Source organism: Apium graveolens, chromosome 1 (genome assembly GCF_009905375.1).
Source record: "Apium graveolens cultivar Ventura chromosome 1, ASM990537v1, whole genome shotgun sequence".
In the NCBI taxonomy this organism is placed as follows: Eukaryota; Viridiplantae; Streptophyta; class Magnoliopsida; order Apiales; family Apiaceae; genus Apium; species Apium graveolens.
This window is the reverse complement of record NC_133647.1, coordinates 194958894-194977635: the sequence shown is the minus strand read 5'-3', so window position 1 is coordinate 194977635 and position 18742 is coordinate 194958894. Positions and strand designations below refer to the sequence as shown.

The 18742-nt window shown below is 33.8% G+C and overlaps 3 protein-coding genes across 3 annotated transcripts; all 3 read right to left on the bottom strand.

Moving 5' to 3' along the window:
- Positions 1–2320: 2320 nt before the first annotated feature.
- LOC141675175 (uncharacterized) lies at positions 2321–4312 on the bottom strand. Its single transcript, XM_074481891.1, has 2 exons — positions 3740–4312; positions 2321–2575 (listed from the first exon to the last, which is right to left on the bottom strand). Exon 1 carries the CDS (start codon positions 4219–4221, stop codon positions 3748–3750), a length of 474 nt encoding a protein of 157 aa, XP_074337992.1. The 5' UTR covers positions 4222–4312; the 3' UTR covers positions 2321–2575; positions 3740–3747.
- A 1508-nt stretch (positions 4313–5820) lies between these two features.
- On the bottom strand, positions 5821–11802 carry LOC141675164 (cysteine proteinase inhibitor 6-like). The gene is made up of 3 exons (XM_074481882.1): positions 11484–11802; positions 10621–10828; positions 5821–6256 (listed from the first exon to the last, which is right to left on the bottom strand). Exons 1-3 carry the CDS (start codon positions 11799–11801, stop codon positions 6177–6179), a joined length of 606 nt encoding a protein of 201 aa, XP_074337983.1. The 5' UTR covers position 11802; the 3' UTR covers positions 5821–6176.
- Positions 11803–12429: 627 nt separating this feature from the next.
- On the bottom strand, positions 12430–17468 carry LOC141675154 (purple acid phosphatase 15-like). Its single transcript, XM_074481873.1, has 7 exons — positions 16960–17468; positions 16085–16276; positions 14924–15257; positions 14212–14429; positions 13848–14038; positions 13434–13718; positions 12430–13080 (listed from the first exon to the last, which is right to left on the bottom strand). The coding sequence occupies exons 1-7, from the start codon at positions 17207–17209 to the stop codon at positions 12934–12936; spliced, it is 1617 nt and encodes a 538-aa protein (XP_074337974.1). The 5' UTR covers positions 17210–17468; the 3' UTR covers positions 12430–12933.
- Between the last annotated feature and the right edge of the window lie 1274 nt (positions 17469–18742).

The following is an 18742-nucleotide window of genomic DNA, read 5'->3' as shown; positions in this document are numbered from 1 at the left end:
TTGGACCTGTCTTAAAAATTAAGATATAAGTAATCTCAATTTAACCAACTACAGGTAACTCTCAGGACAAAGGTCATGAACTTCCAGTCAGAAGTGGTAATCTTTCAACAAAATGGTTTTACCATTAGAGAAATAAAAGATAAAGTAATTACACTCTATCTTATAATTTAATTCAAACACCATTATTGAAGATTACAGGAATTTTAAAAATTTATCCATGAGGTCACTGTGAACAACTTTTTAGCTTCATACTGAAGCTAGCACACAAGATGAGTTAAGAACCTACAATTTGGAACCTAGAGGACCACCTCATGAACCATAGTTTTCTTCTGAGTTCTACTATGATCACAGCACGTCATTGCACTATATATTCAAATTCACTGAACCTTGTTATTATATATATATATATATATATATATTAATATAAAACATATGTATAACTTTAATTGATATAAAAGTAATATCCAATAATTAGCTATGGTAATAAATGTAAAAGGTTTCTGGTACTACAATTCTATATTGTTCAACAAAATCTCCAAGAATCACTTGTACAGTTGTAAAAAACTACAGACACGAGGAAGAACCAACAAGAGGAAGAGAAAGAAAAACAGAAATATTACATCAGACACACACAGACCTGTTGAAGAGAATCAATGATGAAGGCTTTGTATTTGCTAGAAAAAAACTTATAACTATAACAATTAGGAAAGGAAACATTGAGAAATTAACCAGTGAAGAATACAATGCATCTCTCAAGCAGAGTTTTATCTAAAAAAGATTGATGAGATAGCTACGCCATTATAATATTATTGGTTTGTAACTACTGCTAGTCTAAAAGCCTAATGATAATTCCTCTTATTTTTTGCATCCTTCAACCATAGTGGGAGAGCAAGATTCTGACCTCTGATTAAATTGTCAATCAACATCCTCACAATCGAGGGAAATCCTTTCGTGCCCACTACCCATCATAAACCCTTAAAATCTAAAGGAAATTCATAAAATGATGATATGAATTAGAGGACATCGCCATTGTGCCTCTCGCCTAACCTCACCGCGGTCACGAATTAGACATGGCTTCGCCTAACCTTCTATTTCAACTCATGCAACTTTCACTTTCAGTGACATGGGTCCTGTAACTTTTGTCTACATAATATTTCACTAATTCCTCTCCAAAGCTTAGGTACTTATAATCGCCCATAATAACCATTTCTCATAAATTTATATAGATATATTTTTTTTGCAACACAGGTCCTCTGCAAGAATTAATCACACATAAGATGCGCCCTTCGATTTGTGCTAACATGGCCCTCCCTAGATCTTAATGACATGTCACCAGTTCTTTTGTAAGGAACTTAGATACTTTAGCAACTCCATTTGGGAACTTACTCCATGTGTCTCAGGGCATCTGTATTATATACCCAACTACAACTGTCTATAGTCCGACAAGATACCTATTGTATCAAGGAATATCCACATGTATCTCAGAGCATCTGTATTATATACCCACATAACAACTGTCTATAGTCCAACAAGATACCTATTGTATCAAGGAATATCCACATGCTTTCTGAAGATTCAAAGACTTGCTAATTTGTCAACTTATTAAAGAGAAATATAGCAAGAAAATGGTAGTCTTTTATTCCGCTTCTACTAACAAACAATCCAAAGCACAAAAGCTTGGGGCCGGGGGCGGATGGTCTTCAACATTTTCGCAGTCTTGTATTTCCCTCTCTTACAAATAAAACACGAGAGAACAGTGCAAATTTAAACGCACAAAATGATCAAACTAAACAGATTGCCAAAACAGTTACCCGAAAATTTAATTTGCTAATACTATAATCATTTCTATATTAACATTGGAAGCTCACGTTCTATACAAAAGCACATATAGGTCTAACTTATCTTGGAAAAGTAATTCATAGCAAAATAAATTATTCACATACTACATATAAATCTGCGATCTGCCATCAACCTAGCAATAAGCTTTAGAAAGAAAAAGGGAAAAACACGTTCAAAAGGAAGAAATAGGACCAATGTAAGACTATGTTCTAGGAGCTTAGATCAGGCTCGTATGGAGACTACATCAAGGTCTTCCGATCTAGCCGCACAAATTTAATCATTATTTTAAGGTTTAGTGATGACTGAGCAAAGCTTAACATTAACAAGTACAGAGGTCTACGAAGCTCAAGCCAAATGTCATATCAAAGTAAAGGGTATGAGAGTAACATTAAATATTTCTAATTCATAATAACAATGAAAATCTTTAGCAAAAGAAACCGAAGGGAGGGGAAGCATGCATATGTGTAAGGGAGAGCCGGGGTTTCAACGCAATCTATTTTCACACTCAGGGAATCTTTTGCCTGATTAAATCCCACTAGACAAGTTGAAAAGAAGAATCTCATAACTAGATATCTTCTTGTAGAGTTATAGACCCTCAAAAATACAAGTGAAGTTGATCCAACTTACAAGTAGCAGCTAGATATTTATTACAGAAATGGTTCAGCTCTTTCATTTATCACAACCAACAGCAATCTTCAGTTCAGTAGCTTCATCGTACTGGACGCAATATCCTCTCCTGCCATAGAAAAGGAAGTATGATATTCAATACACGGCCTAACAAAATATAAATCTTTATCTACGAGAAGATGCATGATATTTGTCCTATCAATTCACAGAAACCCAGTACCATAAAGCTTTCAAGATAATATCTGGACAGAGACCAATCATAAAAGCAGCGCAATTCAATGTGAGATGTAAAAAAACACTTTAAATCATTACCTAGCATTTGAGAATGGAAAGTATACTTTTACCATTTGAGAAAAGCTTACACCATATTTATCTATGTACCCAGGATTACTTATTTCAACAGAAATGTTGCACTAGTTGATCATATGCCATGGTATAGTTACAAAATTTCAAGTCCGAATTTTAATCCAAGAAAATAAAAGTACTCAAGAATGCCGATAACCTAAACCTTCCACCTCTATAAGAAGTTTTTCTATCTACTCACCCCAATATAAGTGCAAACAAGCACTATCCTCCACATTTAGTCACTTCAACCAAGACTAGCTCAAAACTTTTAAACTTTTACAATTGATATACAATATGCCAGGATTACTTGTCTTGATGAAATGTTGTACTTTGTGAAATACTTATAACCAAAATCCAGGTACCCAACTAGAATCATTAGACTTACTAATCCTCGGCTCAAAATTCAAAATGACTTTACCTATTCACTTTTTCAAGATGCTCAGACTTCTTAATCTTATAACTATCCGCCTAAACATCCAATTAGGATAATCAACTAGTAGATAGTCATTCACACCACTTTGCTTGACTTACTAACTTCTGTAAAACATCGATTTACACTACCTCCCTACATTTATCATTATCTCGTTTCCATCTAATTTCCCTTTTCAGCCTAACAAACACTAATCCTTCACAACTCATCACAGAGATTAAAACAAATTTCATCACAAAGAAACACAAAAACATACATCACAAAACAATTGCCAAAATCCACCAATTATTCAAACTAAAATCAACCACATTATTGAATCCGATTACTCAATGCAAATCAAAAACCGCAACACAACAGTAACAAACAATAATTGCATTAAAGCACTTAAAATGTAAATCACATTAACTTCATTATCAACTAATTCAGCACATTATTCATTAATTTATCATAAATCCAAATCAAAAAACCGCGAAAACACCTCAAATACATCAAATGCACCTCGAATTTTACGGAGTATCCCACGGCTTCATCTCGGGAACAGCAACAACCATCCCTTGCAACTCCTGATTTAACACAACCTGACACCCTAACCTGGCGTGCTTATTCAACACTCTATTCCTCTGATTCCTCTTCAACACATACTGTTCATCATAACTCGCCTCCGGCAGCTTCTGCAACCACTCCTGCGCGATATGCACTTCGCACTCCGCCGAACAAGCGTCGATATCTTCGAGCCGATGCGACGCCGGATCGATCATTCCGCTGTTCATTAAAGCTTTGAGGAGTGTGTGGCCGGAAAGGCCGATGATTTGGCGCTTTTGACCGGCCGGATCGATCGCGAAGAGCTTCACGATGCGGTCGGAGACTTTTTTGGTGCCGGAAGTAGAGGCGGCGACGGCGGTGGTGGTGGAGCGGAGAGAGAGATAGAGAGAGGGAGATTTTGCGAGGTGAGAGAGACGATTGATGGTGGAGATCGCCATTGTTAGGGTTTGGAAATGTTTGTGTGTATTGTTGTACAAGTATAGGTAGTGTTTTTGGTTTATTTTTAGGTGTAGCCAAACAAAGCCCAAAGGCAACAACAGCAAAAATCGCAAAAGACGGGGTGAAATTTTAGATAATTATTATTTTGCCATTTGGTTGCGGATTTATATTTCGTTTAAATCGTAAAAGGTCAACCGTAACCGCTAACCGCTCATTATATAAATTAGCTTATAATTATGCGATGCATGATATTTTTTAAAAAAAATTAATTATATTATTCACAATTTTTTATAATTTAATAAAAATAATCATCTTTTAAGTTTAGGCTCTCACTTCAACGTTTGAGATTTTTTCTAAATTAAATAGTCCACTCAAAATTTAAGAAATCATTTTGGTTTGATAATTACTATTTCAATAAATTTATCTTAAAATAATAAAAAAAAACTGATACGAATTTTACATTAAAAATTATATTCGTTATAGTCTTATAGAACAATGTTCAAACTTTATTTTAATCATTAAAGTACACTTTTTAGGATTTGAATAAAATTTATCTACCCACGGTATAAGATTTATTTATTCTCCACTATATATTTTAAGAACTAATGATAAATTGGGTCAATATCGGATTTGACATTAAAAATTTGGAAAAAACTGAACCAACATATAATTATTTAAGTAGTGTATCCCAAATTTACACATTAATCTCACTATATAATCTATATATATCGAATTATAAACTTAATTGACGATTTTCATCTTTTTGAATATGAACTCATTTTCATCCGAACAAATCCCACCCCTACCCACCTCGCACGCTTGTTTTTGAACATATTCAAGTGGTTAATCCTACGCAGCAAACCTGGTATGACAATACGCTTGCACAAAGGACCATTCAACCGCCAGAGATAGCGAATCGATCACATGACTGAAAATGACGCCCTACATTTACTGTTGTCCATGTCGTTTTAGGCATCATCCAAACTCCATATACACACCACTGAACCATCAATTTATTTTGTAAAGAAAATACACACATTCACATACATAAACATAATGTATATTTTAGTTTATATTGATGGAAGAGAAGCAGAGGACCGTTGCAGAGGTTAGCAAAATTTAAGATAATTTTACCCTGTACAATTTTAAGGCTAACGGTCATATTTAATTTAACAGAGTACCGACGGCGGGGTGCATTTTACGGTGCCGTAACTTCTACTGAGTGTAAAGTTCAAATAGTGAAATTAGTAATACAAAATTTTGATACACGCACTACTGATAATGTATTTAATATATTTTTAAGATTTTTTGCTCAATGTGATTCTAAAAGTATCTCCAACTTATTGTTAAAACTGTTAGTTAAAATAATTTAAAATAAAGATTTATTGTTGTTATTATTTCAGTTTGTTATACATAGAATGTATTATTTGAATATGATAATTTATTATATGTAATTTTACTACAGGTTGTTAGAGATTCGAAAAATATAACCGTTGTAGAGAGGTTAGACTAATTTTTTAGCAAAGAAAAATTTACCATTGAAGAATAATTTTTTACATACTATGTAAAATATATATTTATGCTATGTTTGACACATTTTTAACTAAAGGCTCGTCACCATTAGAACATCTCCAATGGTACAAGTACGTGGCATGTGTTGTTGTTTCTGATTGAATGGAAGAGAGACTACATATAGACTACATTTGCATTTTCACCATATGATACAATGTTGCTGGTGATTGAACTTTGATCACTGTACATGCACCCTACCCGACTAAACCTACAATGCCGAAGCTTTACTGAGTATACTTTGCTTTGTTTCTGAGTTCACTGCACAGAGTACTGAAACAACATTCATGTAGATGTAAATGTTAAGCGCAACAAAAAGGAATCGTCGTAAGCTAGGATTTCTGGATGCAATGCTACTGCTAAATTCCCAGGTATACAAAACTTGTTATGATATCGGTCTTATGAAAGAGCTTTCCTTTCTTCGACTCATGAAATGCATCACTGCTTCATGTAGTTTCGAATCACCTGCCAACAAAATCATATTCTTTTTATAAAGATTACTGTCAGTCTCATAGATATCAACTAGACCTGTTCTTAAGTTGTAAAATTCGTAATTTTATTTTTAATTTATTTATTAGAAATTAGATATTAATTTGTCTAGATAAATATTTTAAAATTAGAATATTCTGAAAACATTTTGTGCAAGGTAGTTGATTTGTGAAAAGATTTGTTATTTGTGGAAATAAGTGTAAGAATAATTTAGAAAATCGAAATTTTTTTTAGTTTAGGTAATTGTGTGTATCAAATATTTTATTTATGGAATTTACTTGGAGAGGTTGTAAATCTTTAGGAGGAAATATTATTATTTCCTAGTTGAGATATAGGGTTTTGTATCGTTATAAATACACCATATTCGTATTCCTTGTTTTTATCATTAAAATTCGTAGGACTTTCTCAGCAAAAATCAGCTGTCTTGTAAAATTCGTAGAAAATTCATCGTAAGTCAGAATTCAGTGATTCTGGACTTTTCAGAAAGGTCTTTTCGTTATCTTCAGATTTCGTGTTTCGTGTTTTTCAAGAAAATATCGTTTAGAGGGTCAAAAAGAGTAAATTCAGATCTGGTCAGGCTTTGAGGTAAGTACTTTTGACTTACTTTTATTTTTCGGAAAATATATTTCAGTTCTGTTTTTAATTTCGTATAAGATATAAGAATTTTGATTTCGAAATTATAAGATATAAGTATTTGTGAATTTTAGAACCCAGTCTCTACGTTTTCGAACCCGTTCGTAATTTACGCTATAGTTCCGGAACTAGCCTTAGATACCCTTAGTAGGCGCACAAGTGTGCAACTTTAGATACCTATTAAGGGCGCGTAATTATTGAACTTTAGATGCCGACCACTGGCAAAGTGTGGTATAAAGAATAAGAATAAGAATTAGATGCCGGCTACTGGCAAAGTGTGGCCGTAGATCAAGACTGTGGTATTTATTAGAATTATCGTTTTGTTCTATTTTATTTTGTTCTGATCTGTTATAAAATCTGCTCTGTTCTGTTTTAAATTCTGAATTTTAAAATATAAAACTTGGGTTGGATCTACTTAACAAATTGTTTTACAAAATTATTATTGTTTGAGAAAAATCATTTTATTAAAACACCCATTGTTTTTCTGTTTAAGAGATAGTCAATTTGTACTTGCTGAGCTGTGTAGCTCACCCCTTTTAACATTTCAGGTTCGGAATTTGGAGCATATTAAAATTAAGGAATGAGAACTATGAGGAGATCTGTGCTGCTTCGTTTTGTGCTATTTGAATTAGAATAAAGATTTTGTTTTTAGAGAATAAATTTAATTATCTGTTAGACAATTATTATCGGATTTGTGGAGCTGCGTCTCTATTTTTATGATTTTGATTATTGAGTTTGACCGCTGCTTTGAATTTCGTGATCTATTAGAATTATCGAGTAATAATATATTTTATTTTTAGTTTTCGATTTAGAACTAATAGTCCGGAAGTGCGGGCTGTTACAGTTGGTATCAAGAGCAGGCTGTCCTTCGGAGTGTATTAGGTATGGGACTAGTACATTCCCTAGGATGCGATCCTTTAGACTATCGTATAGGTCTTAGAAAATTATTTTGGATTTAGGGCATTTATTTGTGTGATTATTTGATATGTTTGACTTTTGTGTTTTTTTGATTATTGACTATAAGTTTAGAATTTGTTTTGTGTGTTCTAGTAAAGATGGATGGAGAAAATCATAACAACAATGAAAATCAGGGCAATAATGATGAAGGAGGAAACGTCTTTGACCAGCTGGCTGAAACTCTAGCTGTACTTGTGAATCAGCAACCGAAGCCCAACATCGTCTCTCAATTCAAGCGTTTGAACCCGCCAACTTTTGATGGAGCTACAGACCCGGCTATCGTTGAGATGTGGATCCAAGAGATGGAAAAAGCTTTCGGACTTCTGGGGAGCAATGAGGGACAGAAGGTGACCTTAGCTGTGTACCAATTGCAAGGAAGCGCTTACGACTGGTGGCTTATGGAAAAGAGAAAGAATGAGACGACAAATCTTGAAGAAAATCATGAACCGTACACTTGGGCAAAGTTCAAGAAGGCTTTAGAGGACAAGTACTTTCCGAGAACAGTTCGTCTGCAGAAAGAGAGGGACTTCATTCGACTTCAACAAGGTGGAAGAACCGTCATTGAATACGAAGCAGAATTTGCAAAGCTTGCGAAGTACGCGTCGACCCTAGTAGCAGATGAGAGCAGTCGAGCACGAAGATTAGAGGAGGGACTTCGAAGTGACATCAGGAATTCAGTGGCGTCGTTTGAACTTCAGACGTACGAGGCTGTCCTCAACAAGGCGTTAGTGATCGAAAGGGGCTTGGCAGAATCTGAAAAGGCGTCTGGCAGTTGGAATAAGAGGCGGATCACTCAAACTAGTGGGCAATCTTTTCAAGAGGGACCACTCAAGAAGCCACACGTGTACGATAACATCGGGGGTCAAGGTGATCGAGAGACGTGTACCAGGTGCGGCAAGAATCATCCGGACAAAGTCTGTCGTTGGAATACAGGTGCTTGTTTTCATTGCGGAGAAGTAGGACATAAGATTTCGAATTGTCCGCACAATCCGCCACCGCCACCAAGGAAGGAAGCAGATAACAAGATGGGCAAAGGACGTGTGTTTCAGCTGACAGGAAATGACAACTATCGCAATTAAGGTATGATTTCTTTTCTTTAGTGACTTATTTAATTTATTTATGTTATGTGAATTTGGGGACCAAATTCTTTTAAGGAGGGAAGAATGTAAAATTCGTAATTTTATTTTTAATTTATTTATTAGAAATTAGATATTAATTTGTCTAGATAAATATTTTAAAATTAGAATATTCTGAAAACATTTTGTGCAAGGTAGTTGATTTGTGAAAAGATTTGTTATTTGTGGAAATAAGTGTAAGAATAATTTAGAAAATCGAAATTTTTTTTAGTTTAGGTAATTGTGTGTATCAAATATTTTATTTATGGAATTTACTTGGAGAGGTTGTAAATCTTTAGGAGGAAATATTATTATTTCCTAGTTGAGATATAGGGTTTTGTATCGTTATAAATACACCATATTCGTATTCCTTGTTTTTATCATTAAAATTCGTAGGACTTTCTCAGCAAAAATCAGCTGTCTTGTAAAATTCGTAGAAAATTCATCGTAAGTCAGAATTCAGTGATTCTGGACTTTTCAGAAAGGTCTTTTCGTTATCTTCAGATTTCGTGTTTCGTGTTTTTCAAGAAAATATCGTTTAGAGGGTCAAAAAGAGTAAATTCAGATCTGGTCAGGCTTTGAGGTAAGTACTTTTGACTTACTTTTATTTTTCGGAAAATATATTTCAGTTCTGTTTTTAATTTCGTATAAGATATAAGAATTTTGATTTCGAAATTATAAGATATAAGTATTTGTGAATTTTAGAACCCAGTCTCTACGTTTTCGAACCCGTTCGTAATTTACGCTATAGTTCCGGAACTAGCCTTAGATACCCTTAGTAGGCGCACAAGTGTGCAACTTTAGATACCTATTAAGGGCGCGTAATTATTGAACTTTAGATGCCGACCACTGGCAAAGTGTGGTATAAAGAATAAGAATAAGAATTAGATGCCGGCTACTGGCAAAGTGTGGCCGTAGATCAAGACTGTGGTATTTATTAGAATTATCGTTTTGTTCTATTTTATTTTGTTCTGATCTGTTATAAAATCTGCTCTGTTCTGTTTTAAATTCTGAATTTTAAAATATAAAACTTGGGTTGGATCTACTTAACAAATTGTTTTACAAAATTATTATTGTTTGAGAAAAATCATTTTATTAAAACACCCATTGTTTTTCTGTTTAAGAGATAGTCAATTTGTACTTGCTGAGCTGTGTAGCTCACCCCTTTTAACATTTCAGGTTCGGAATTTGGAGCATATTAAAATTAAGGAATGAGAACTATGAGGAGATCTGTGCTGCTTCGTTTTGTGCTATTTGAATTAGAATAAAGATTTTGTTTTTAGAGAATAAATTTAATTATCTGTTAGACAATTATTATCGGATTTGTGGAGCTGCGTCTCTATTTTTATGATTTTGATTATTGAGTTTGACCGCTGCTTTGAATTTCGTGATCTATTAGAATTATCGAGTAATAATATATTTTATTTTTAGTTTTCGATTTAGAACTAATAGTCCGGAAGTGCGGGCTGTTACATAAGTTAACAAATATGTATTCGTGGTAAGGAAGATAATTAACAGGTTTTCGTTCTTATTGGCCTTCATAATTGATCTGGAGATCAGTTTATCATATAGGGCATCCAAACTTTACAACTATTATCATTCTATTAGTTCCATTCATATGAATTACGCACTTACCACACTTGATGCCAATAGTTGATAAAGCATCATGGACGCGCTTCCAGACCAGTACTTCCATCGAGTTCTTTAATGGCTGCAGCCACACTACTGCATGGAATATCCTATGCCTCTTACCCTCAGTTGCCTCTAGCGTTATATGGTACAACAAGCTAGACAACCCTGTGTGGCTAGCCCCTACCACCCTCACAAATTTTATATCAGCATTCTGATCAAAACGAAAAAAAATGCATCAACTCTCTTTTTATTATCATGGTTTTCAGGTAAAATTACTAATTCAGGACATGAAAAATTCTGAATGAAGACAACTAGCTAGATGAAGTAAAAGCTTCACACCAAATGAAGAAAACCAGCAAGTCATCTTTTATGTTATTCAAGTAACAGAATCACAGTGTGATACTGCTATCAAGTTGATGTGGAATCCTCCAGTATGGCTGATCAGAACCAGAATATCCTAATGAGACATTATACAACCATTGCCTTCCAAGAGAGATTACCTAAACGCTTCTAGGAGCATCAAGATTGCTGCTCAAATAATGAAAAACTATCGCGGAATCTTGAAAATTCTACTGCAATCCCTACTTAGGGTCATCAAATTACAGGACATTCCTTCATGCCAGTTTTCCTAACATATCAACTTAGAAGTTGGAAACCACTTACTATGGAAGCCTCAGTAACTTCCTAATAAAATTCGACTCAAACTGGAATAAATTTCAGGGAAAGTTTAAGATTAAGCAAGCTTGCAAATTTAACTTGTTTGTATCAAGAATAGAGGTAAGATACGCCGGAGATATATATTCTTGATGCGTTAAAGAACCAACTTAATATAGTATCAGAACTCGGTGTTGGCGAATGTCATGTACCTGAGTCTCATTGTGTGAGGTGACACCAAACTTAGCGAGACTGATAATCCAATCATCATTCTGAGCACCTTGGTATACAAATGTCCCTCCACAGAAAGATTTTAAATGTTCTTGTGTTTTAACACCATCACCATTGATAATATTATACATATCAAAACCAGGATAATTATGTATATAATAACAAGAACTGCATGAATTTGAAGTTGATGAACAAGGTGGGCCCCAAATTTTCTTGTGAAGCGGGGTCCACAACATGGGACATGCACCCCTTGTCATTATATTTCTTCTGCTTCCTTGTAGAATCAAGCGCACAGCCATGTTGTTTGTGTTGAATTTAATGGTGAATGCAGTTTAACAAGAAAATTGAGAATAACATTTTTATATATAGCAGTTTTGGTTGGGGTACTAATATTTTTAGTTAATTAATAAAATCTGATTATAGTTTAAGATGTAATTTTGATGGGTGAGCTTAGAAAGTGGGGATTGATGGTAGTGAATGTTAGAACCCTAGAGGACCTCTCAAGGTTTGTTTAGTTTATATTCATGGCTGGAGTCAAATTTTAAGTTTTTCTTTTCTTTTCTACTAGTTAACATAATCACACACCCATATTCACACCTACTTTCGCCTTGTCCTTTGTCTTTGACAAAGTTCGCACTGATCTTCGACATTTCGTAGAGGGAGTGAACAAGATAAAGCTACGAGATGCCTGGCAAATTTAATTGGAATTGATTTAGTGAGACGCTATTTGTAGGCACTGAGGTCCGAGGATGATCTTAGGCATATAAGCAACTTCTATAACGCCTCACAAGAATAACAATATGAATAGTGTATAATGCTTATGAAATTCAACAACTGCATCACATGTACTCCTTAGGCATTCTTTCACTAGGAACAAGTAAACACTTAACTATGAAATCAAGAAAAAGTAAACACTTAACAATAAAATCAATAACGAACACTGAAATATATTAAATTGAGCTTGGCCAGTACTCGTGACTAATTGATCGATTCGAATAAGTTACAGAGAACTTGGTAAATGCTGAGATTAAGTTACAAAGAACTTGGTAAATGCTAAGTAATTGATATCGCTATCACTTTCAAGCTTACTGTCCGTATAATGTTTAGATATGAAGTGTGTACACAAGGAATGCAGGCTTCTAATTTTCAGCTATGCTTTGTCTATTCGTCTTTGCTCTAGGATCATACTAGACCATCCCTCTGTCATACCTTTTCGCAATAAAATCACAGTATAAGCAGACACTTGAATAATTCAATTTCGATAGGCATTTTTATCCTGGGGTTGGCTGTCTGAACCCCGTATATTAGCTCATTGTATGATTGTATCTGTTAATTGCCATCATCTCCTTTACGTAAAACATAGGAATCAGTAGCGGAACTAGAGTTGTGTAGTTGCATAAGAGGTCTATTGAGATTTTCTTTTGAGGTGCTTTATCGACTAGAGTCCCAAAGCTTGGTGGCCTTCTCTTCAACTGGGCACTTGTCAGGTTGCCTCACAATGTAAATCTGATCTCCAGCCTCGTAGTACATGTCCTGATTCCGGTGCCATGTCCATAGAGCATGTGTGTCATTCTTCACCTGTAAACAATACATCATCGTTAACTTATCTATTATAATCTGAATCTACTTATGTTCAAATAAAGTTTCAATCAAACGACTGATATCAGTGATATTACATTCTCGCTCAGCAGGCACGTGTATATCTTATGGTTCCTATGCTCAATATAAGTTAACTTGCACATGCTTAGAGAGGACTAACATTCGCTTCTGATTATATGTGCTACCTAGATAGTTAGGATCACCCCTTCCATTAATAACGAGGAAAGAAATTATTCACATATTTGGATTTTTTGTTATCTGAATCTAGCACACGTTAAGATTTATGAATGACATTTATAGTTGATAATATTTTCTGCAAGAAAAATATTTACCTCTAGGATTCCATGGCCAAAGCTACTTTCTCTGTATGCACTATATTCAGGCTGCTTTTCCCAACAAAACTTTCCAGCAGCCGGACCTGATGTAAAGTTGTATGCGCAAAATCCAGGTATAAACTCATCTGGAGTAGTAGATGGTTCTGGACAGTTACCAGGCTCATCAGCATGTGATATTGCCATTTTTTCTCTGTTACCACCATCACCTATCGTCACATGGATAGGACCACAAGGATCCAATGTGTAATTATAGACTCTGTTTGACCTCTCATAAGCATGAACCTGTAATGTTTGACAAACAGTGGCAAAAAAAATATTCAAATACTCAGAGTAAATCACGATCTTATATTCTGCAACCCTAAGGTATAAGCGAGTGTGATACTTATTAGGAATTTAACGAGTGTAACTTACATGTCCATTGAAAACTATATCAACCCCAGATTTATATAGTAGTTCTTCCATTTCTATTCTCATACACTCCACCTCTCTGTAGTGCGCTACGTAGGTGCTGTACCACGGTGGATGCCAAACAGCTACTAGCCATGGAGTCACTTTTCTGTTAACTTTAGCCAGATCACTCTCCAACCACTTGTATTGGTCAGCTGTAACAAATATGGAGGATCTCATTATTTCAGTATGCATCAATGTTACAATTGTAAACCTGTGTTCTATACTTGGTCCAGTTTACAACTAATTGTAAAACACAATTAAAGCATATATGTTCATGTCAAATTGGATAAGAATAAGGAATACTGTCGTTCATGTGTTCTTTTACCTGACTTATCATATGCTGTGTAGGCACCAAGCATCACAAAATGTATACCACCAGCATCGAAGGAGTAATAGAATGTCGATTTAGATCCACTTTCTTCAGATGGGAATGCAAATCGAGAGCTGTAAGCCTCAAACATTTTGTTATCAACCTGCTCTTCTATCTCATGATTCCCTTCCACCACCATTATTGGAACTTTAGACAATAGTGGTTGCATGTATCTGAAACAGTAACTACATGATTATACATGAACGCATAGGGCTGACCAAACAGATCACAAGAACATTACAACTAAATTAAGAAGCATATATTTACACAGTCAATTTCAGAAAATTAAATAGCACAGAAAAATCAAAAAATAATCAAGTAACTGGAACTTAACAAAGATCAATAGAGGGAGGGACGGTTATGCTGTTAAATTTAATGTAGACAGCCTAATTATTCATCGACTTCTTATTCAATAAAAACATGCCGAGCCCCCCTGGTTCTCTACTGTGTTGGGTGATAAGATATTTTATTTCTTTTTTTTAAAAAAAAGTGATAAGATGATTTTTGCTTTGAAAAATCATCATATTACCCCTTATTATTAAAAAGAGAAGACACTTCTCTGTCAAAAAATTCTAATGAATAAAGATATGAACATTATGCCTAAAAGCACATGATGGTAAAAGAAATGATAAAATCAAATTTGAGAGTGAAGAAATAGGATAATCACCTTCCCCAGAAATCCCAACGAGGTTGATAAGTCTCATGTATAGGAGTGTCTGGAAATGAGCACGAATAACAATCAGATCCAGTTCCATTTGTCAGATACAAATTAGCATAAGTTACATCGCCAACCAGGACAACAAGATCGGGAGAGTGACTTTTGATGTGGTCAACGGTCGAAGTAGAATTATATGTTAAACCCAGATCCCCGAGCACTGCTATTTTCTTTGGGTAGCTCGTTGGACCAGAAACAGGCATGGTCCTAAAACTTAAGAGTTTGCTCATGGCTTCGATAGAAGGATCTCCGCATTGATAATAATAAATGGTATCAGGGTTCAACCCTACATGAAAATGAACAAATTTTATCAAGTTATACAAGTATACATCAAACTGTAGGCAGAGAATCAAACTTTAAGAATAGGAAATGAGATCCAAGATTTTATTTGTATTTTAAATAATAATTGAAGAGGCCATGTCACATGAGTAGAGTTAATGTATCTGGGATTGTTTTACACAAAGTACAAGCCAAGCACAAATAAAGAAATTTATTGACAATTTGATATATTAAAGATTGGCGATGCATACTATCACTAGAACAATTTTCAATAGTAACTGAAAATTTAGGACTAGAAAATCTCCCACTTACAAACAAGCTATATAATAATAGATATACAAAATGACGACTTAATTAGAAGGATTAGCTTATGTACAGGAGCAACGAAATCGGAACATATCTAAGTGCTACAGAGAGTTGTAGGACTGAATTTTAAGTTTTTGTAAATTAGCCTTAGGACATTAGGCAATGTTCTAAGAAATTTTCAAACTTGTTTTTTTGCATCATTCTTTTATACTATTGTGAAAGATAACAGTATAACTTATGCAATACCCAGCATTAAAAAGATTTAATATTTGAAATACAAAATAATACATTTTTCTACCCAATATCCCACCATTTACTAGCTAGTTAGTAAAGGCATTTTAGCTACCTCATTATTCATATTGATCAAAGCATATAGCATTGGGAGCAAAGAAAGAATATTAGTTTGACACCCTGCAGCGATATCAAAACACCCAATATCCAACAATTAACTAAATAGTTGAGCCAGAATTGAAACCTGATTCCCAGTGCTACTAACCAGTAAAAATAATTTCAGCTACTTAAACATACCTGTTAGCCGGACATGGTGTATGATCCCAGACGTGTAGTTACTAAGGCCTTCAAACGGATAAAGTTGACTGTATATAAGTGACTCTCCTTTTGCTTCATAATTCAATGAAGAATTTCTTTCTCCGTATCGAACAACACTTGCTACAGATTTTGGATCTAATGGCTTTATGTTTTTCCCAATCTGATATTCCCCTACAATTTCACCAATCCAAAAGTTATACCGGTTATTATAAAGCAATTATTATAGAGTTTAAAAAATCTTCTTCATTTCCCAGGGAAGTAGTAGTAATGTCTAAAACTTAGATAATCCAAATCCATTTTGAACGGAGAAGACAAGTAATGTCAAATGTGCGACTTCAAAATAAGAAATTTATGCTTTAAGTTATAAAAGTCCCAATTCCTTCATAGTGAACAGAGAAATCATGTCACATGTTCAAACATCAAAATAAAAAATTTATGTTCTACAAACCACAAGCAGAACACACAAAAGTTGTAAACTTTTGATTTCATACTGAAAAGAGAGTAATGCAACATGAGAATAAGAAATTTCAAACACACACACACACATCATAAAAACCAACAAAAAGAGTAAAAATACTCCAATTATGAGAAAGCAACCAATAAAATCATGACAACTCTAGGGAAATTATTTGGGAGCTCTAGAATTACTCTTTCAAATTAAACAGAGAAGTAATGCAACAATAAAATTAAAAAAATTATTTCTTTAAGCACACATAAACATAAAAGCAATATCATTGAGCTCAATCCCATATATAACAAAAAAGTAACATGCACCATCCAAAATAAAAATTATCCTTCACACACAAACATTCAAAAAAACACACACAAGCAAAAAAAAGAGAGGGTAAAAGAACCTGTGATCCAAGAAACCCAAACAGAATCAAAGGAAGAAGAAAGAGAAAGAGAGATTTGCTCAGGATGAAAGCCATTAACAACCCTCACAACTCTAGGATCATCATCAGGCAAGTCAATAGCATTTCCTCGAAATGTTTCATCTAAAGGAATAGTCACAGGCTTGAATGGTCCTTCAAGAGTTGTTCTTACACGCCCTTCAACTATCACAAACCCCAAAAAAATCAAAAAAATCAAGATTTTTCGACCCATCAAAATAAAAATAAAAATCAAATTTTGACAAATGCCCAGATGTTGAAATAGATTAATATTGATGGGTTTATCAAGAAAGAGGGTAAAGAAGGTTTAGGATAAGAGGAGAAAGCAAAGATGGAATCAAACAAGTATATGCCAAAGGCATCTGTTTAGACTTTGGACATACAATACAAGACAGAACATGTTATAAAATATTAGTTAGACTTAGTACTATGTATCATGTATGTGTTGGAGTGAGAAGGAAGGTAAGAAAAGTGTGAATTGAGAGGGAGTGCTTTGTTTAAGGACATTCAACGGTTATTGACGGTTAGACTGTCCCAGGATATAATGTAACGTACCGACCAGGGGCACGTGTAAACGGTGACACTGCGCCTGGTACTACTTCAAATCTTTAAATTTTATGAAAAAATTGAATAGAATATTTCGTTTTCTTTTATTTTATTTGTTCAAAGTATTGATCGAAATTTTATAGTACTCCATTCGTCTTTCCAAGTTTTTTATATTTGGGAATTATATATATTTTTGAATAAAAATATAATATTTAATTTTTTTGCAAAACACGTGAACCAAATTTTAAGAGTTATAATAATAAATTCTCCTACCGTTAGATTAGAACGTGACCAGGGGATAAACCTGATCAAAAAGATAATCATCCTATTTTTAATTAACTAAGTCAACCCGCGATATTTGGTTACTTGGGTCAGCGAAATGTAATTTGCTCCCTCTTTCTTTGAAAAAGTTACATTTTTTAAAGATTAGATTTATAAGTATTATAAAAAGCATAGGTTGTTAATAAATTTTGAAAATAAACGAGATTGATTTCTTTCTTTCATTTAAACTCGTTTTAAATTAGCATTCGTTCTTAATAACTTCCAAAAAATAAACGGAATCGAACTCTAAAATAATAAGAGATAAAAATTTTCACTTGAATTATCTTATCACGCTTAAAAGTAATAATTACGTATTAAATTACTTGCTTTTAAATTTTTTTTTAAAGTTATGTAATTCTGGATTCTGGATGCTCTTAAAAAATTAACAATAGTTAAATAAATTAATTTTTGTATTTTAACATTTATAAAAAATATATCAAAATTAAAAGTATATTATTAGTTTAAAATATGAAGATACACCACAAAAATAGGCTTGAATTGAATAAAAAAAATTATCATCTACTATGTTACTGAAGAATTCAGTACTGTCACACATCTATTTTACATAGATAAAATCATAACTACGTAATAAATATCTTTAAAATTTGTTTAAAAAAATTAACTTGAACTATAATTTATTAGTTTAAAAAAATTAACTTGAATTATAAATTATTCTTTACATTAGAATTATCTATAAATTATTGAAAGAAATATTATTACCAAGGTGCTTTTAAACATACCCGGGCCAGCCTGCAAAATATTATCTTCACCTAGCCCAATTTTAGAACAAAAGTCCAACGGACTTCAAGAGCTGTTGTTAATACTAAGTGGCCCAAAGTTTAGTCATCTCAAAACTCCAACATGCTTTAAATGAAATATT